The 22,482-nt window shown below is 38.8% G+C and overlaps 1 protein-coding gene across 2 annotated transcripts in view; it reads right to left on the reverse strand.

Moving 5' to 3' along the window:
* Positions 1–22,482, reverse strand: part of DYNC2I1 (dynein 2 intermediate chain 1) — a 188,936-nt gene that overhangs the window by 89,132 nt on the left and 77,322 nt on the right. For both annotated transcript variants that reach the window (XM_049881681.1, XM_049881682.1), the window contains 2 exons: positions 9,166–9,254; positions 7,435–7,564 (listed from right to left, as the gene is read on the reverse strand). In XM_049881681.1, the coding sequence (XP_049737638.1) occupies positions 7,435–7,564; positions 9,166–9,254 (219 nt within the window). The remainder of the gene's footprint in view (positions 1–7,434; positions 7,565–9,165; positions 9,255–22,482) is intronic.

The raw sequence follows: 22,482 nt of genomic DNA on the forward strand, positions 1-22,482 counted from the left end.
CTCATGGACAGGACAACTCAACATTGTGAAAATGCCCAAATCCTACCCAAAGTGATCTACAGATACAATGCAATCCCAATCCAAATACAACAGCATTCTTTACGGAGACGGAAGAACTAATCACCAACTTTGTATGGAAAGGAAAGAGACACCAGAAAAGCAAAGCATTATGGAAGAAAAAGAACAAAGTAGGAAGTCTTACACTAACTGATCTTAGAACCTACTGCACAGCCACGGTAGTCAAAACAGCAGCACTGGAACAACGACAGACACATAGATCAATGGAACAGAATCGGGAAATCCATTCATTCACCTGTGGTCAGCTGATCTTTGATAAAGGACCAAAGTCCATTGAATGGGGGAAAAGACAGTATTTTTAACAAATGCTGCTGGCAAAACTGGATGTCCATCTGTAAAAAATTGAAACAGGACTTATACCTCACATCATACACAAAAACTAACTCAAAATGGATCAAAGACCTAAATGTAAAAATAAAAGGATAAAGATCATGGAAGAAAAATTAGGGACAACACTAGGGGCCCTATTTTTTTTTTTTCTAGTGCCATGGTATAAATTCAATATAACCCATAACTAACACTGCACAAACACCAAAAGATAAACTAGATAAATGGGAGCTCCTGAAAATTAAATACTTATGCTCATCAAAAGACTTCACCAAAATAGTAAAAACAGAACCCACAGGCTGGGGAAAAATAATTGGCTATGTGATACATACAACAAGGGTCTAATCTCTAAAATCTATAAAATACTTCAATACCTCAATAACAAAAAGGCACATAATCCAATTTAAAAATGGGCAAAGGATATGAACAGACACCTCACCAAAGAGTATCTTCAGGCGGCTAACAGACACATGAGGAAATGCGTGCAATCACTGGCCATTAGAGAAATACAAATCAAAACTACAAGGAGATACCATCTCACCTCCATATTATTGGCATGAATCAAAAAAAAAAACCCAGAAAAGAACAAATCTTAGACTGGAACTCTTATGCACTGCAGATGAGAATGTAAAACGGTAAAATGATATGGCACCTCACTAAAAAGCTAGAAATAGAAATACCATAAGATCCAACAGTGCCACTCTTAGGAATATACCCTAGAGAAATAACAGCAATCACACGAATAGATATATGCACACCCATGTTCACTGCCGCATTATTCAGAATAGCAAAAAGATGGAAACAACCTAAACGCCCATCAACAGATCAACGAATAAACAAATAATGGTACATACATACAACGGAATACTACACAACGATAAAGAACAATGGTGAATCCACAAAATATCTCACAACATGGATGAATCTGGAGGGCATTATGCTGAGCGAAATAAGTCAATCACAAAAGGACAAATATTGTATGAGATCACTATTACACAAACTGAAGAAAAGATTTACACACAGAAAGAAACAATCTTTGATGCTTACAAGAGAGGGTAGGGAATGGGAAATCAATAACTAGACAGTAGACAAGAATTAACTTTGATGAAAGGAAAGACAACACACAATACAGGGAAAGTCAGTACAACTTGACCAAGGTAAAGCCATAGAAGCTTCCTAGACACATCCAAACACCTTGAAGGACTGAGTTACTGGAGCTCAGGGCTGGGGACCATGGTCTCAGGGGACATTAGGTCAATTGGCATAACATAGTTCCTAAAGAAAATGTTCTACATCCTACTTTGGTGAGTGGTGACTGGGGTCTTAAAAGCTTGCAAGCAGCCATCTAAAGTCATCTGAAGAAAATGTATGCGATCATTAGCCATTAGAGAAATGCAGACCAAAACTACAAGGAGATACCATCTCACCCCCACATTACTGGCGCGAGTCAAAAAAACAGAAAATAACAAATGTTGGAGAGGTTATGAGGAGATTGGAACTCTTATGCACTGGGATCTATTGGTTCCATCATGTTCGGAGCAAAGGAGAATGAAGAAAACCAAAGATGCAAGGAAAACATCAGTCCAAAGGACTAAGGGACCACATGAACCACAGCCTCCACCGGCCTCAGCCCAGAAGAAAGAGATAGTACCCGGCTACCACCACCTACCACTCTGACAGGGATCACAATAGAGGGTTCCAGACAGAGCGAGAGAAAAACGTTGAACAAAATTCAAATTCACAAAAAGAGACCAGGCTTACTGGTCTGACAGGACTGGAGGATCCCTGAAACTATGGCCCCTGGATGCCCTGCTAACACAGAACTAAAGGCACTCTCAGAGTCCACCTTTCAGCCAAAGATTAGACAGGCCTATAAAACAAACAGTAACACATGTGAGGAATGTGCTTCTTAGTTCAATTAAGACCTAATTGGCAACACCCATTAGCAAAGCAAAATCAAGTCAGGAGAAGACAGGAAACCTGTATGAATGGCCACAGGGAACCCTGGGTGTAAAGGGAAAGGGGGAGAGTGCTGACACACTGCAGGGATTGCAACCAATGTCACAAAACAATTTGTGTATAAATTTTTGAATGAGAAACCAATTTGCATTGTAAACTTTCACCAAAAACACACACACACACGCACAAAATACACGTTACGTACAGCTGAGTTCAGTTACAGAGATCCTACTCAATTACAGTGAAGTGACTAAATCCCAAGACTGTCAGCAGCATTTGCTTTGCCCCAACAAGCCCTACAACTCAACAGATGACACTGGTTAAAGTGTTCGAGAAGAAGGACTTAAAATTAGTGGCTGGTTTGTGTTTTACAGGCAAAGAAGAGGCTAAAAGACTTTCAGCTGGAAATGTCAACAAGTTGGAGACAAAAAACCAGCTGTTTCCCAAAGGATGCATTAACCTCCTGAGTCAGGGATTTATAAAGTCAGAAACGGTCATAAAGACCACACAGTATGAGTTTCCTTTGAAACAGTTTTAGCTTGGTCAGATCTAGCCTCTGGTTCATTATTCGTTAGGGAAATGCAAACTAAAATCACAATGAGACACCACTACATAACTAATAAAAGGTTAAAATTTTAAAACTCACTATACCAAGTATTGGTGAAGATGTGGAGCAACCAAAACCTACACTGCAGGTGAAAATGTAGAATGGTGCAGTTTCTTAAAAATTAAATATATACCTACCATATGTTCTATCCATTCAACTCCTAGGTATCTGGGCAACAGAAAGAAAGGATATGTCCATGCAAAGACTTGGAGATAAATATTCACAACATCTGTATTCATACTAGCCCAAAACCAGGTGAATACATTTTTTTAAATTGTGGTATATCTATGCCATAGAATAGTACTCAACAATAAAAAGAAACTATCGATACCTGCAACAAAATGGGTCAATCTCAAAATCATTATGCTGAATGATAAAAAGCCAGACACAAAAGATCACATATTGTATGATTCCATTTATGTAAAATTTTAGAAAATGTAAAGTAATACACAGTAACAAAAAACCAGATCCATAGCTATCTGGGGCACAGGGGCGAAGAGAGGAATAGACTGTAAAGGATCAGCAGGAATTTTCTGAGAGTCACAAAATGTTATCTATCTTGTGTATTTTAATTAACTGTGTTCACATTTGTCAAAATTCATCAAATTGTACGCTTTAAATTTTAAATGGTTGCAGTTTAGGGTACATAAATGAAACCTGAATAAAGTTCAAATGTTTGCAGAAAAATATATTTTATTGAGACCAAAGATTAGATTCCACTAGCTCTAGATTTAATAGTTCCCTCTTCTCTAGAATAGTCCCAATTTGTTCACTCATCTGAAAAAAAAACAACCTGCTTTCTTGACCTTTTATCACTCAATCTTTTAGTGTAAGGCTTAATGGGGCAGCTTTTATGTATTACTGATGAAAATGCAGGGCTGTAGTCTACTTTTCCTGACAGAGGGTAAATTTTTTTTTTCTCTTTTGTTGTACTTTAGATGCAGGTTTATAGAACAAACCACTTTCTCATCAGTTAGTACACACATTGTTCCATGACATTGGTTAACAACCCCACAACACGTCAACACTCTCCCTTCTCATCCTGCGTTCCCTATTACCAGCTTTCCTGTTCCCTACTGCCTTTCATTCCATGCCCCAGGGCTGGTGAACCCCTTTAGTCTTGTGTAGTTCCATGGGCCTGTTCAATCTTTGGCTGAAGGATGAATCTCAGGAGTAACCTCATTGCTGAGCTGCTGAAAGGGTGTCTGGGGGCCATACTCTCAGGGTTTCTCCAGTCTCTGTCAGGCCAGCAAGTCTGGTCTTTCTTTTTGAGTTAGAATTTTGTTCTACGTTTTTCTCCAGCTCTGTCGGGGTCCCTCTATTGTGATACCTGTCAGAGCAGTCAGCGGTGGTAGCCAGGCACCATCTTGTTGTTCTGGACTCAGTCTGGTAAAGGGCATGCTAGATGTGGTCCATTAGTCCTTTGGACTAATCTTTCCCTTGTATCTTTAGTTTTCTTCATTCTTCCTTGCTCCCCAAGGGGTGAGACCAGTGGAGTATCCTAGGTGGCCGCTCACAGGCTTTTAAGACCCCAGAAGCTCCTCACCAAGTGGAAAGTAGAACATATTCTTTATAAACTATGCTATGCCAATTGAGCTAGATATTCCCCAAGATCATGGTCCCCACAGCCAGAGGGTAAAATTTTCATAGGCTTAAATTCTTAGCCTTGTCTTCAGGCTTACTGTTAACATGTAAGTCCACAGTGCTACACAATTCTGCCAGCAGTCCAAATCTTTCAATGGTTTCCCATCTCAGAGTAAAACCAAACACAGTTCTTCTATACTTTCTTGGGGGAATGCAAATTTGTTCCAAAGTGACTGAGATATTAGGAAGCAATGTGACCACAATGTGAGTTCCATTTCCTTCTGCACAATTTCGTCCGTTAGAAAAACTAGATGAATGCAGGAAACGAAACCCAGCTGAACCAAGCCACATAGGAACACACAAAATGCTCACACCTACACACAGCAAACTTCTACCAGCTACCTTAGTATACTGCCTATGTTAAAACTTTCCCCTCTGATTTCAGACAACCTTCCTACCCTTTCACAATAACTCCCAAGATGAGCCCTTCTGACACCCACTTCCACTAGCAAACTTCTTCAAGGCAAAGTGCTACATCTCCTGTAATAGTTATATACTTCTTAACTATTTAACACGGGTCAGACTGCATTCCCATTTCTATTGGGTGCTTATCTTTTTTATGTGACACCGATGAAGTTTTTGAGTGCTGTGCCCCAGCCCCATTTTCCCCATAAACTTCGGTGGTTTCATTGTGCAATCTTCCATAGAGTAGTGATTTTTAGACTGCATACTGACCAATATAAGATGTGACCCTTTTTTACCACTCTAAGCTCATCTCCCATTACCCTCCCCTCACTGACCTCACCGGCATCGTATCGTTCCTCAAAGACGCCAGGCATGCTCTATCCTCACAGTGTTCACACATGCTAACCACTCTGTCTGGAAGCTTCCCCAGATATCCTGACTCACTTTCTCATCTCTTTCTGGTTTTCACTCAAAAACATCACCTTCACAGTCAGGTCTTTACTGGGTGTTACAGTGAGGTCTTCTCTATCAAAATTTGTAAAACACCCCTGCCTGTAATATTTCCTTTCTATTTCCTTGCTTTAAGCAAATTGTATAAATAGTCCTAGAATAGTGCTTGAACACTGTAGGCACTCAATGAACAGGCTATAGCTGGCTGCAATCTTCTATATATATTTTAACAGTAATCATGGTATTGAGCAGATTCCATATGAAGGCTGAGGTAGCACTACCTCTGAACCACGTATCTGGATATGTGAGTCACATCCTATGTTGACAAAGGTGAGAGTACCACTTACTTCTGTCAGATACCTCTCTCCCCCAATCTCATTTTCCTTCTATTATCTCAATATTCATTTTACTAAAAAATAAAAACAAACAAGAAAAACCTCCACTCTTCTTTACCAGCAGGACTCTTATCTACTAAACAAAGGGGATAAATTCTTTAAGAACATACATAAATTATTTGTTTTTTTTAGTGAAGGATTCTAGATATAGGTATAATTAAAGGGCATTCTAGTTTTTGTATGTCTGTTTATTGTCACTTTACTCTGTGTGAGGCACAGAAATATATCAGCTTCTTGAGATTAACTAATCAGTTTTCATTGAATCGACTCACAGCAAAACCATGTGTGTCAGACTAGAACTATGTTCCACAGGGTTTTCAATGGCTGATTTTTCAGAAGTAGGAGCCTCTGAGTGGACTCAACTTCCAACTTTTCAGTTAGCAGCCAAGCACTTAACTTTTTGCACCACTACATCTTTCATTCCCACTTCTTTGTGTGTGAAAATGTAGATATCCAATGTTTTAAATGCCATAGGTAAAAGGCTTTTTTACTCTTCTAATATAATTCTTTTATCCTAATGCTCGACTCGGTGGCACTGGGTTTGTTTAATGTATGATAAACAGTTTATAGCATAGATGTAGAAAACATTTTGAAATCTACGCAATAATAAGCTTTTGGAATATCTCCAGGTAAAAATATTTGTTCTCTTCTAAAAACAAAAATAATCTCTCTAAGAACATGAATATTTTTAAAATTAACAATGCATGTATGTTAAAAGAAATACATCAAACTAAATCTCTAACTAGCACGCAGAACAAAGGAAATGGCTAGGACAAGGGGTATTAAGTGTCTAGCCTTCCCCGTGCCCTTGAGAGCTGGTGGGCACTATTATACCCTAACCTGCTGAAGAGAAGCCGACTGTTGGACTTGCCCTCATTCCACTCATTCCTTCACACAAACTAGCACCACAACAGCTGACAACTACCTTGATTCTAAATATTTTTGTTTTAAGGTATAGAGATTAATAGCTTATATACTTTGAATTTAGTATTGCAAATGCGGTTTGTTTAATTTAGACAATTACATGTAACTCACTTTATGTTTGATATCATGTGATTTATTTCAGTTTAGCATTATGTGTTCTATAACCACCAACAGACTTAAAAATCTAAGTAAACTTAAGTTAAATGTTGATACTGTTACTCAAACCTACAGCTTTATTAATAATACATTTGCTTAAACCCTCTCTCATACAACTTCCATTGTTTGTCTACTCTATTCAAAGAAATCAAAAGAAACTGAGTAACTGGACTAAAAAAGAAAACAGGGTTTAAAACAAGTACAGAAAACCTCAGTTTCCACTCCTTTAAATAATCTCACTCAAATAATCTCACAATTAAATTGCTATAGGTCCCTCTTCTAATCATCTTATAAAAGCTATTAATCACAATTTTAACATACACATTTAAGGAAAAAACTAACCATTCACTTGAGTTCTTCAAATACTGAGTCTCTCTGTTTTATGCACAATAAACCCACTATATTAATATAGAGTGTAATATTAAAGATTGCCTCAATATAACATTTTAGTAGCTAGATTTAAAAACGAATTCAAGGAAGGCCACTTACTTTGAAGGAATGGCAGGCTAGTATTCAACTGAGAAGAGCTATCGCTAAAAAAAAGGGTGTTGTCTTGAGCCCTGAGGTTCCAGTTGGGTTCAGATGCCACACGATCCTCTTCAAGCAAAACAGCAATCACCTTTCAAATATAAGTGATTATTCTTTAGTCAAAAATTTTCAAATGTATTATCTTTTCAAAAACGATTATCTTTTTATTTTATCTATTTCCAAATAACTGCTTAGCTCTAAGACATCATAATTGTATAAAGAAGTCTTCCAGCATAATAGCAGAAGCTGATAGGTAAAGTTCCATTAACATAAACACCACAGCAGAGCTATTATTTAATGTCTACGTCAACATTTATAATAAATGCTTTGTTAAAAATCACAGGCGAAGGAAAAGGGCTGAGCACACAACTTTTCTTAAGTAAACTAGGAAGTGTAAAAATACATCAAGCACACTCCATCTCTGCTTCTCTCATTGGGCTATGGTAAAGATTAAAAGCAAACTGTAAATCACTATATACTACTCTACCATGGTTATTTTTAGAATGGCAGCAGTGATAATGGAGAAGAAATGGTACATCTAGGTGAAATCTTTGATGTAAAGTGGACAGGAGTTGATGTAAGAATGGCTGGAGAGGGTAGAGGAGCTTGTAAGATCAGGCATCCTGGCCCCAACTTGGCTTGGGTCTCTTCTCACTTCATTTCCTATGTCTCTCTGCCTCCTTTTTCAACCCATCTTTCCTCCACGCTTCAACCTAGACCCAATGCACTCTTTTTTTTAGCTTCACATTAACTTACACTGAAAAGACGCTAATAAAAATTTTTTTAAATATGTGATAGCACATAAGAATCTTATTTCATCAACTACAGAATTTCTATATAATAGCAGTGCTGAGAAAGAATATATCTCTGCCAGCAACCACTACATATATAGATTAGATTTTGAGAAACCGGCTTTTTCCAAGTCCAGATACCATGGTTTAACAATGTTCTACTATATTAATTGATATTTTATATTTAAATTCTGAATTTACATTAAAAAATAATTATCAGCCAACTGAGAAATTTGAACACTGACTTCATATTTGATGATATTAAGAAATTACTAATAATTTTGACACATTTTCTTTTTAGAAATCATACTGAAATATTACCAAGGAATAATAGGATGGTTGAGATTTGTTTCGAAATAACTGAAGGGGTGGTAGGGTGAAGGTGAGTGTGTATGTGTGAGGTGGGGGGCGGGGCTCAGATAAAACAAATTGGTCCTGAGTTGACAGATACGGAAGCTGAAGCTGTGTAATGAGTACATATGGATTCACTATACTATTCCCTTTTACTTTCACGTGTTTTGAAAATTGCCATAATCAGCTTAAAAAATCATGAATTTATTAGTTTCAAATACCCTAGATATTTGTTTGCCTTACCAACTTAATACACCTGTTTTTTTTTTAAGTCTATATTTATTTTACAATGTAAGCAATTAATACTATAAGGTCTGAAATCCAAATATATGTACTGTTATTGATATTCATTTACCTGGTGTAATTTTGAATACAAGGGCTTAATGAATGTGCTACTGATAGTTTATAAGAAAATAACATTTGATATGAATAATTAATCCTGTTTATCCAAGCGACAAAGGCTACAAGATTTCAGTACCTCCTATATTTCTACGTATAATGAGACTTTGAGCACTTATCCATTAAATAGAACATATAAAACAGAATATACCTGACAAGCAGCCCGAAGAAAGTTAGATAATCTGGGTGTATCAATCTTTGGTACAATTGTAGCATCAGAGATAGCTCTATTTTCACCACCTAAAAATAAAAATAATTAAAAAAAAAGATTATTTAAAATCAATGTTGTTATTAGATGCCGTCGAGTCAGTTTTGACTCACTGTGACCCTATACTCAACAGAATGAAACACTGCCTGGTCCTGTGCCATCATCACAATTGTTGCTAAGTTTTGGCCTGTTATTGCAACCACTGTGTCAATCATCTCATTGAGGGTCTTCCTCTTTTTCACTGACCCTCTACCAAGCATGATGTCCTTCTTCAGGGACTCGTCCCACATGTCCAAAGAACATAAGACAATGTTTGGACAACCTCTGTTCTAAGGATCATTCTGGCTGTACTTCTTCTAAGACAGATTTAGCTATCCTTATGGAAGTCCATGGTACATTAAATATTCTTTACAAAAACCATGATTAAAACGCATCAATTCCTCTTCAGTCTGCCTTATTCACTGTCCAGCTTTTCCATGCATATGAGGCAATTGAAAATAGCTTGGCTTGGTCGGGTGCCCCTTAGTCCTCAAGTTGACATTTTTGCTCTTTAATACTTTAAAGAGATCTTTAGAAGCACATTTTCCCAATGTCATTTGATTTCTTGGCTGCTGCTTCCATGGGTGTTGATTCCGGATCTAAGTAAAATCAACAATGTAGACTCTAAAATAATCATACATTTCACATCTTAGACCTCAAAGAGGTGCTATAAATGGTCATTAAAAATACTACAAGGGAGGCAGGGCCAAAATGGGGAAGTAGTCAGATGCTTCCTGTGGTCCCTCTTATAACAAAGACCTGAAAAAAACAAGTGAATCCATTTCATATGACAATCCAGTGGCCCTCAATATCAAAGGCAAAGTTGAGTAATTGGACTCAGGACTGAGCAGCAGGGGGAGGGGGACACAGTTCAGAAGCAGTGAGGAGTTACCAGACCTGACTCAGCAGGAACCAGCACCCTGTAGGCCAGGATCAGCTGGTGCCAGCAGTGAGGCAAGAGGGGCGCTCAGGACGTGTTTTCCACATCGGGAGAGACCAAGCAGCGCAGAGTCTACTCATGTCTCCAGAATCAGTAAAAAGCAGCATTCAACCAGCAAAAGGTAAGTACATGTGTCTAACCTACCACCTACCACACGGATCAAAAAACGCCCCTTTTGAGAGGTGGGGCCAAGATGGCGGAATTGCCAGATACTTCCAACGAACGCTCTTACAACAAAGACTCTAAAAAACAGGTGAAATGATTATATTTATGACAACCTAGGAGCCCCAAACATCAAACGCAAAGTTAGAAAATAGACTGAGCAGCAGGGTGAAAGACATTTCAGAAGCAGAGAGGAGTTACTGGGACTGAATCGCCAGGATCGCTCAGAAACCATTCCTGGGAACGGCTGTGGCAGGCCAGTAGTAGCGTTTAGCCACAGTTTGTGCAGGGAGAAGCAGCCACCCACATAGCCTACTCACACCTCCGGAACCAGAGAAGAACGGCGCTCTTGGCAAAAGCTAAGTACTCGTGTATATTTTACAGCACGCCCCACCCCAAGCCAACTACAAAGCCAACTACAGTGACCGTTTATTCCTCTGGGCCTGAGATAGGCCCTGTTGAGCACCTGGAGCCATCATTCCGGTCTTGGAGAAAAATAAATTCACAACTGGGGGAAAAGAGAATTTGCCAGCTCCACTAACCTGGGGAGCTCAGGGCAGATATGGCTCCTGTCCAGGAATAAATGGTCTGTGGACTTTGAATACATTTCCCCAATGCATGGAGCTGTGTGGGCCTATTTCAGGAGAACAGGCCCTGTTGACAGACTACAACTGTTTCAGCTGTGCAGTGGGGAGGTGGGTATTGGATGTTTGACACCACTTTGCCTATTAAACATGGTCCTCACCTACCACATCAGGGGCCTAAGGACTCGTGGCTCCACTCACATCACACAGGCACCTACAACAGGGGTCCACGGATAACCTGTGCCTCCCAGTCCTTACAACCAAAAAACAATGGGTGCCCAAGGTCCGTCTGCAGAACCTATCCACCTATACGCTCTAGGAAGCAGGGACACACTTTCCTCAGAGACATTTGGGGGACAATTCTCAGCCCCTTGCCTCGTTCAGAGTGTGACACCCTGCTGCAACCAGATACTGGTACCTACACCAATCACCCCTGCCCCTCTAAGACTTTAGGACAGAGCCGGTACCATACATACGTGATGATCAGCGAGCTGGACACCTGAACTGAACTGATACAAGAAGAGTGAATGGACTCCTAGACTGATATACCTGATAGCAGCTCAAGCCATCTGAAGACAGAACATCAGAGCTCCCAAGGTGAAAATAATCAAGCTACCTCACTCAAGCAAACCATCTCGGCATATCAAAACAAAGCAAAGCAAGAAGCTAGGATACAGTAAGCAAACATAAAATAATACAATAATTCATACATGGCTCAGAGAAAACAGTCAGTATTGAGTCACATAAAGAAACAGACCATGATCACCTCAACAAGCTCTCAAAACAAAGAATCAACAAATCTTCTGGATGAAGGTGTCTTCCTGGAATTACTGGATGCAGAATTCAAAAGATTAATATACACAAATCTTTAAGACATCAGGAACAAAATTAGGAAGGAGATCAGGTGATACGCAGAAAAAGTAAAAGAACACACAGATAAAGTAGTTGCAGAAATTAAAAAGGTTATTCAACAACATAATGAAAAATTTAATAAGTTGCAAGAACCCACAGAGAGACAGCAATCAGAAATTCAGAATATTAACAATAAAATTATAGAATTAGATAACTCAATAGAAAGTCTTAGGAGCAGAATTGAGCAAGTGGAAGGCAGAATTCATGAAACTACAGATAAAGCACTCGGCACCAATATATTCAAAGAAAAATCAGATAAAAGAATTTTTAAAAAATGAAGAAACCTTAAGAATCATGTGGGGCTCTGTCAAGAGAAATAACCTACAAGTCACTGCAGTGCCAGAACAGGGGGGATAACAGAAAATACAGAGAGAATTGTTGAAGATTTGTTGGCAGAAAACTCCACTGCTATCGTGAAAGATGAGAAGATATCTATCCAAGACGCTCAGTGAACTCCACATAAGGTAGATTTTAAAAGAAAGTGACGAAGACATATTAAATTCAAACTTGCCAAAACCAAAGATAAAGAGAGAATTTTAAGAGCAGCTAGGGATAAATGAAAAGTCACCTACACAGGAGAGTAAATAAGAATAAGCTCAGATGACTTGGCAGAAACCACGCAGGCAAGAAGGCAATGGGGTGACTTAAATAAAACACTGAAGGGAAAAAATTCCCAGCAAGAATCATCTGTCCCGCAAAACTGTCTCTCAAATATGAAGGTGAAATTAGGACATTTCCAGATAAACAGAAGTTTAGGGAATTCGTAAAAACCAAACCAAAACTACAAGAAATACTAAAGGGAGTTCCTTGGTTAGAAAATCAATAATATCAGGGATCAACCCAAGACTAGAACACTGGACAGAGCAACCAGATGTCAACCCAGACAGGGAATTCACAAAAATAAATCAAGATAAAACGCTTAAAACAGGGAAACAGCGATGTTATTATGTAAAAGAAGACATCATTAAAACAATAAAAAGGGACAAACAAATGTAGTCATAGATCTTTCATATGGAGAGGAAGACAAGGTGATACAAACAAATAAAAGTTAGGTTTAAACTTAGAAAAACAGGGGTTAATATTAAGGTAACTACAAAGTAGACAAACTATCCTACACATCAAAATAAAATACAAGAAAAAAATAGACACAGCGAAACAAAATCCACAATTAACATGAAGAAAAGACAATATATAAAGATAAAATACTCAGCACAAAAAATTAAATGGGAAAAAGAAACTGTAAACAGCACATAAAAAAAGACATCAAAATGACAGCACTAAATTCATTCCTATCCATAATTACACTGAATGTAAACGGACTAAACACACCAATAAAGAGACAGAGAGTGGCAGAATGGATTAAAAACACAATCCGTCTATATGCTGCCTAAAAGAGACACGTCTTAGACTTACAGGCACAAACAAACTAAAACTCAAAGGATGGAAAAAAATACATCAAGCAAACAAAAATCAAAAAAGAGCAGGAGTGGCAATGTTAATTTCTGACAAAATAGACTTTAAGCTTAAACCCACCACAAAGGATAATGAAGGACGCTATATAATCATTGAAGGGGCAATATACCAGAAAAATAGAACCATATTAAGTGTTTATGCAACCAAAGACAGAGCTGCAAGATACATAAAACAAACTCTAACAGCATTGAAAAGTTAAGATAGACAGCTCCACAATTATAGTAGGAGACTTCAACACACCACTTGCGGAAAAGGACAGGACATCCAGAAAGAAGCTCAATAAAGACACGGAATATCTAAATGCCACAATCAAGCAAATCAACCTTATAGACATATACAGAACACTCCACCCAACAGCAGTCAAGTATACTTTCTTTTCTAGTGCACATGGAACATTCTCTAAGATAGACCACATATTAGGCCATAAAGTAAGCCTTAGCAGAATCCAGAACATTGAAATATTACAAAGCATCTTCTCTGATCTTAAGGCCATAAAAGTAGAAATGTACAACGGAAAAAGCAGAGAAAAGAAATCAAACACTTGGAAACTGAACAATACCCTCCTCAGAAAAGACTGGATTATAGAAGACAATGAGGGTGGAATAAAGAAATTCACAGAATCCAATGAGAATGAAAAGATGTCCTATCAGAACCTTTGGGACACAGCAAAAGCAGCGCTCACAGGTCAATTTATATCAATAAATCCAAACATACAAAAAGAAGAAAGGGCCAAAATCAAAGAATTATCCCTACAACTTGAACAAATAGAAAGAGAGCAACAACAGAAACTATCAGGCACCAGAAGAAAGCAAATAATAAAAATTAGAGCAGAATTAAAGGCGGAGCCAAGATGGCAGACTAGGTAGAAGCTACCGCGGATCCCTCTTACAGCAAAGACTCGGAAGAACAAGTGAATCGATCACATACATGACAATCTACGAACCCTGACCATCAAACACAGAACTAAAGAGTTGACCTGAGTGACAGGGGAGCAAAAAGCCATGCCTGAAGCAGCAACCGGTTCTGGAACCGGCGTCCCGTGCCACAGCCTTGAGCCTTCGTGGTTCCCCAGTGCCAGAGCGGTAGGGCTGATTGCAGCTTACTGATACGGGACACAGCCCTAACCTGTAACCCCCTGGAGTAACCTTGGTAGAGACTCAGCCAGAGCAAGCAGGCTGTACACTGACGCAACTGAGAAGAGAATGAGCAACCACGGGGAAGCAGCGATTGTTTTTGGAGCCTGGAGCCAGCTTCCCAGTCAGAAAACCTTGGCACTGGGCTTTGGACTAAGCTCAGAGGAGCTGAGCATGGCATCCTGAGATGGCACAAGCACGGGACACAGCCCTAGTCCCCTGAAGTAACCTCAGGGGAAACCCAGACAGCGCATGCAGGATGCACAACAATGCGGCTGACAGGAGGAGAAATCACCGGGAAGCGGCGACTGATTTTGGAGCCTAGAGTGCAGCAACTGGTTTTGGAGCCTAGAGTGCAGCATCCCAGCCAGAAAACCTTGGTGCTGGGCTTTGGACTAGGAGCGGAGGAGCTGATGACAGCTTCCTGAGACGGTGCAAGTACAGGACGCAGGCCCGACCCTCGGGGGAAATCTTGACCCAGCCAGTGCACACACACTACACACCCCTCTGGAATCTCAGATAAAACAGTCATCACCAAGCAAGATAAGTAACTTTGTCTCTATTGCTGGATGCTACTCTCTCCTATCTATCTGATCCCTCCCCTCCCTGCCCCAGGTGGCTTCATTAACATTGGAATTTCCTGCACCAGGGAGTGAAATGATCTGCCGGGGTTTCTTTTTTTTTTCCTAACCCATTCTCCTGGCCTCAGAGAACCAGCAACTAACAACCGGGTGGGGGGAGGGGGGGCGGGAATCCTTCCCTGACTTCCCTAAACTGGAATAAAAATACAGAACCAGCTCCAGCCAAGCATATGAGATCCACATTCTTTGACTTTCATCCCTACAGGGAATAAGGTGGCTATTATATTGCAAAGGCAATTTTGATAGAGATCTGATTGTAACTGTTTTAGGGGAGCCGTAGAAAGACAAGTTTTCCAGGTCTGATACCTCTCTACCTATTAAACAGAGCCCTTACTGATCCACAGCAGGGACTGAGGGTTGAAGCTCCACCCAAACCACCTAGCCACCTGCTAAAGTGGTCTGAGGATAGTGTCGCCTACCAATCTTTAGAGGTACAAGCACTGGGTGCCTAAGGTACAGCTGCAGAGCCCACCCACCAAAGAGCTCTAGGAATTCAGACACACCTACCTCACTGGCACGTGGGGGGCTGTCAGCATCCTGCCCTCCTTAGAGAGTGACCTCCTGCTGCTACTAGAATCTGGTGAACACAACTATCGCCACTACTCCTTTAAGTTAATAGGTGACAGTCTACACCACACATTTGGTGACCCAAAATCAGAACACTTAGGCTGATTCTATTCAAGAATAGTGAATGGACTCTTAGGCATATATATCTGGTAACAACTCAAATCACCTAGTAATAAGACATAAGTGATTCAAAGGCTACAATAATCAAGACAGCCCAATCTAGTAGCCCATCTGGGTATAATGAAACAAAACACAACAAGAAGATAAGATTCAGTGAGCAAATATAAAATAAATCATTGCAATATCTTACAGATGGCTTGGACAAAGCAGTCAGTATCAAATCACATAAAGAAGCAGACCATGATTACTTCTACAAATCCCCAAATTAAAGAATCAAAATCTTTCCCAAATGAAGATACAATCCTGGAATTGCCAGATACAGAATACAAAAATCTGATATACAGAATGCTTCAAGACATCAGGGACGAACTCAGAAATGAAATAAGGCAATCTACAGAAAAAGCCAAGGAACACACTGATAAAGCAGTTGAAGCAATCAAAAAGATTATTTAAGAACATATCGGAAAAATCAATAAGCTGTAAGAATCTATAGAGAGACAGCATTCAGAAATCCAAAAGATTAAAATTAAAATTACAGAATTAGAAAACTCAATAGGGAGTCCAAGGAGCAGAATCGAGGAACTGGAATGCAGAGTGGGGGAGTTGGACGATAAGGAAATTGACACCAATATAGCTGAAGAAAAATCAGATAAAAGAATTAAAAAAAATGAAGAAACTGTAAAAATCATGTGGGACTCTATCAAGAAGAATAACTTGCATGTGATTAGAGTTCCAGAACAGGGAGGGTAACAGAAATTACAGAGAGAATATTTGAAGAACTGTTGGCAGAAAACTTCCCTGGCATGGTGAAAGACGAAAGGATAGCTATCCAAGACGCTCATTGAACCCCATACGAGATTGATCCAAAAAGAAAATCACCAAGGCATAGTATCATTAAACTTCCCAAAACCAAAGATAAAGAGAAAAATTTAAAAGCAGCCAGGGATAAAAGAAAAGTCACCTACAAAGAAGTATCAATAAGAGTAAGTTCAGAATATTCAAAAGAAACTATGCAGGCAAGAAGGAAATGGGATGACATATATATAGAGCACTGAAGGAGAAAAACTGCAAGCCAAGAATCACATATCCAGCAAAACTCTCTCTCAAATATGAAGGTGAAATTAAAACATTTACAGATAAACACAAGCACAGACAATTTGCAAAAACAAAACCAAAGCTACAAAAATTGCTAAATGAAATTCTTTGGTCAGAAAATCAATAATATCAGATACCAACACAACACAAGATCACAGAACAGAACATCCGGATATCAAATCAAATAGAGAAATCAGAAAAACAAAATAAGATTAATTTAAAAAAGAAAAAAAAAGCTCAAAACAGGGAATCATTGAAGTCATTATATAAAACATTACAATAATCAAAAAGAGGGACTAAATACAGGAGACACAGATCTTCCATATGGAGAGGAAAACAAGGTGATATAGGACGATACGAGTTAGAGTTTTACTTAGAAAAATAGGGGTAAAAAATAAGATAACCACAAAGAGGTCTAACAATTCCATACTTCAAAATAAAAACCAAGAAAAACATAACGACTCAGAAAAAATAAATTCAACTACTAAGAAAATGAGGAACACACAATTTACAAAGAAAAACTTCTCAGCACAAAAAAGTGGAAAAATGAAACTGTCAACAACGCACACAAAAAGGCATCAAAATGACAGCACTAAACTCATACTTATCCGTAATTACACTGAATGTAAATGGGCTAAATGCACCAATAAAGAGACACACAGTCTCGGACTGGATAAAGAAACATGATCCGTCTATATGCTGCCTAAAAGAGAACCACATTAGACTTAGAGACACAAACAAACTTAAACTCAAAGGACGGAAAAAAATATATCAAGCAAACAACAATCAAAAAAGAGCAGAAGTGGCAATATTAATTTCTGAAAAAATAGACTTTAAGGTTAAATTCACCACAAAGTATAAAGAAGAACACTAAATAATGACTAAAGGGGCAACTTATCAGGAAGATATAACCATATTAAATATTTATGCACCCAAAGACAGGGCTGCAAAATACATAAATCAAATTTTAACAGACCTGAAAAGTGAGATAGACAGCTCCGCAATAACAGTAGGAGACTTAAACACACCACTTTTGGAGAAGGATAGGACTTCCAGTAAGAAACTCAACAGAGACACGGAAGATCTAATTCCTACAATCAACCAACTTGACCTCATAGACTTATACAGAACACTCCACCCAACTGCTGCAAAGTATACTTTTTTTTCTAGTGCACACAGAACAGTCTCTAGAATCGATCACATATTAGGTCATAAAACAATCCTCTGCAGAATCCAAAACATCGAAATATTACAAAGCATCTTCTCAGAACATAAGGCCATAAAAGTAGAAATCAATAACAGAAAATCAGGGAAAAGAAATCGAATACCTGGAAACTGAACAACACCCTGCTCAAAAAAGAATGGCTTATACAAGACATTAAGGAGGGAATAAAGAAATTCATAGAATGCAAGGAGACTGAAAACACTTCCTATCAAAACCTCTGGGTCACAGCAAAAGCAGTGCTCAGAGATCAATTTACATCAATAAATGCACACATACATAAAGAAGAAAGAGCCAAAATCGGAGAACTGTCCCTACAACTTGAACAAACAGAAAGCAAGCAACAAAAGAATCCATCAGGCACCACAAGAAAACAAATAATAAAAATTAGAGCAGAATTAAATGAATTAAGAGAACAGAAAAACAAAAGAATTAAATCAAAGAACCAAAAGCTGGTTCTTTGAAAAAATTAACAAAATTGATAAACCATTGGCCAGACTGACTAAAGAATTACAGGAAAGGAAACAAATAACCTGAATAAGAAACGAGATGGGCCATATCACAACACACCCAACAGAAATTAAAAGAATAATACCAGATCACAACGAAATTTTTACTCTAACATATTTGAAAACCCAGAAGAAATGCATGAATTCCTAGAAACACACCACCTACCTAAACTAACACAACCAGAAGTAGAACAACTAAATAGGCCCATTACAAAAAAAAGAGATTGAATAGGTAATCAAAAAACTCCCAACAAAAAAATACACGGCCCAGATGGCTTTACTGCAGAGTTCTACCAAACGTTCAGAAAAGAGTTAACACCGCTACTACTAAAGGTATTTCAAAGCACAGGAAAAGATGGAGTATTACCCAACTCACTGTATGAAGCCAGCATATCCCTGATACCAAAACCAGGTAAACACACCACAAACAAAGAAAATTACAGGCCTATATCCCTCATGAACATAGATGCAAAAATCCTCAACAAAATTCTAGCCAATAGAATTCAACAACATATCAAAAAATAATCTGCCACGACCAAGTGGGATTTATACCAGGTATGCAAGGTTGGTTCAATATTAGAAAAACAATTAATGTAGTCCACCATATAAATAAAACAAAAGACAAAAACCACATGATCTTATCAATTGATGTAGAAAAGGCATTTGACAAAGTCCAACACCCATTCACAATAAAAAATCTCAGCAAAATAGGAACTGAAGGAAAATTCCTCAACATAATAAAGGGCATCTATACAAAGCCAACAGCCAACATCATCCTAAATGGGGAGAGCCTGAAAGCATTTCCCTTGAGAATGGGAACCAGACAAGGATGTCCTTTATCACTGCTCTTATTCATCATTGGGCTGGAGGTCCTAGCCAGAGCAATTAGGCTAGACAAAAAAATAAAGGGCATCCAGGTAGGCAAGGAAGAAGTAAAATTATATCTATTTGCAGATGACATGATCTCATACACAGAAAACCCTAAAGAATCCTCAAGAAAACAACTGAAACTAATAGAAGAGTTGGGCAGAGTTTCAGGTTACAAGATACACATAAAAAAATCAGTTGGATTTCTCTCCATGAACAATAAGAACATCGAAGACAAAATCACCAAATCAAAACCATTCACAGTATCCCCCAAGAAGATAAAATACTTAGGAATAAATCTTACCAAAGATGTAAAAGACCTATACAAAGAAAACTACAAAGTACTACTGCAAGAAACTAAAAGGGACCTACATAAGTGGAAAAATATACCTTGCTCATGGATAGAAAGACTTAACATAGTAAAAATGCCTATTCTACCAAAAGCCATCTATATATACAATGCACTTCCGATCCAAATTCCAACGACATTTTTTAATGTGAGGGAGAAAGAAATCACAAACCTCATATGGAAGGGAAAGAAGCCCCTGATAAGTAAAGCATTACTGAAAAAGAAGAAAAAGTGGGAGGCCTCACTCTACCTGAGTTTAGAACATATTATATAGTAGTCAAAACAGCCTGGTACTGGTACACCAACAGGCACATAGGCCAATGGAACAGAATTGAGAACCCAGAAATAAACCCATCCACATATGAGCAGCTGATATTTGACAAAGGCCCAGTGTCAGTTAATTGGGGAAAAGATAGTCTTTTTAACAAATGGTGCTGGCATAACTCCATATCCATCTGCAAAAAAATGAAACAAGACCCATACTTCAAGCCATGCACAAAAAGTAACTACAAATGGATCAAAGACCTAAACATAAAGATTAAAATGATAAAGATCACGGAAGAAAAAATAGGGACAACGTTAGGAGCCCTAATACAAGGCATAAACGGAATACAAAACATTACTAAAGATAACAAAGAGAAACCAGATAACTGGGAGCTCCTAAAAATCAAACAGTTATGCTCATCTAAAGACTTCACCAAAAGAGTAAAAAGACAATCTATAGACTGGGAAAAATTTTTCAGCTATGACATCTCCGACCAGCGCCTGATCTCTAAAATCTATATGATTCTGTTAAAACTCAACCACAAAAAGACAAACAACCCAATTAAAAATTGGGCCAAGAATATGTACATGCACTTCACTAAAGAAGATATTCAGGCGGCTAACAGATACATGAGGAAATGCTCTCAATCACTAGCCATTAGAGAAAAGCAAATTAAAACTACAATGAGACTTCATCTCACTCCAACAAAAAAGGCTGGCATTAATCCAAAAAACACAAAATAATAAATGGTGGAGAGGCTGTGCAGAGATTGGAACTCTTATACACTGCTGGTGGGAATGTAAAATGGTACAACCAGTTTGGATATCGATCTGGCATTGCCTTAAAAGCTGGAAATAGAACTACCATACGACCCAGAAATCCCACTCCTCGGAATATATCCTAGAGAAATAAGAGCCTTTATAGGAACAGATACATACACACCCATGCTTATTGCTGTACCGTTTACAACAGCAAAAAGCTGGAAGCAACCAAGGTGTTCATCAAGGGGCGAATGCATAAATAAATTATGGTATATTCACACAATGGAATACTAAGCATCGATAAAGAACAGTGATGAATATGTGAAACATTTCATAACATGGAGGAACCTGGAAGGCACTATGCTGAGTGAAATTCGTCAGGTGCAAAAGGACAAATATTGTATAAGACCACTATTATAAGATCTTGAGAAACAGTTTAAACTGAGAACACATTCTTTTGTGGTTACGAGGGGGGGGAGGGAGGGAGGGTGGGAGAGGGTTATTTACTGATTAGACAGTAGATAGGAACTACTTTAGGTGAAGGGAAGGACGATACTCAATACACAGAAGGTCAGCTCAAATGGACTGGACCAAAAGCAAAGAAGTTTCCTAAATAAACTGAATGCTTTGAAGGTCAGCAGAGCAAGGGCGGGGGTTTGGGGACTATGGCTTCAGGGGACATCTAAGCCAGTTGGCAAAATAAATTCCATTAAGAAAACAGTCTGCATCCCACCTTGGAGAGTGGCATCTGGGGTGTTAAACGCTAATAAACGGCCATCTAAGATGCATCAATGAGTCTCAACCCACCTGGATCAAAGGAGAATGAAGAACACCAAGGTCACAAGGTAATTATGAGACCAAGAGACAGAAAGGGCCACATGAACCAGAGACTGCATCATCCTGAGACCAGAAGAACTGGATGGTGCCCGGGCACAACCGATGACTGCACTGACAGGGAGCACAACAGAGATCCCCTGAGGCAGCAGGAGAACAGTGGGATGCAAACCCCAAATTCTCATAAAAAGACCAGACTTAATGGTCTGACTGAGACTAGAAGAATCCCGGAGGTCATGGTCCCCAAACCTTCTGTTGGCCCAGGACAGGAACCATTCCCGAAGACAACTCATCAGACATGGAAGGGACTGGACAAGGGGTTGGAGAGAGATGCTGATGAGGAGTGAGCTACTTGTATCAGGTGGACACTTGAGACTGTGTTGGCATCTCCTGTCTGGAGGGGAGATGGGAGGGTAGAGAGGGTTAGAAACTGGCAAAACAGTCAAGAAAACAGAGACTGGAAGGAGGGAGCGGGCTGATTCAGTAGGGGGAGAGTAAATGGGAGTATGTACTAAGGTGTATATAAGTTTATATATGAAAGACTGACTTGATTTGTAAACTTTCACTTAAAGCACAATAAAAATTATTTAAAAAATAAACAATAACACCTGTGAGGGATGTGTCCTTTAAACAATCAACTATACAAGAGCAAACAGTCAACATTTGCCCAAAAGCAAAAATGAGAAGGCAGTGAGGGGCAGGGAAACTGGATGGATAGAAATGGAGCAGGCTGGGTAGAAATGGGGACAGTGATGACACATTGTGAGGATTGTAACCAATGTCGCGG

Source organism: Elephas maximus, chromosome 4 (assembly GCF_024166365.1).
Source record: "Elephas maximus indicus isolate mEleMax1 chromosome 4, mEleMax1 primary haplotype, whole genome shotgun sequence".
NCBI classification, from domain to species: Eukaryota; Metazoa; Chordata; class Mammalia; order Proboscidea; family Elephantidae; genus Elephas; species Elephas maximus.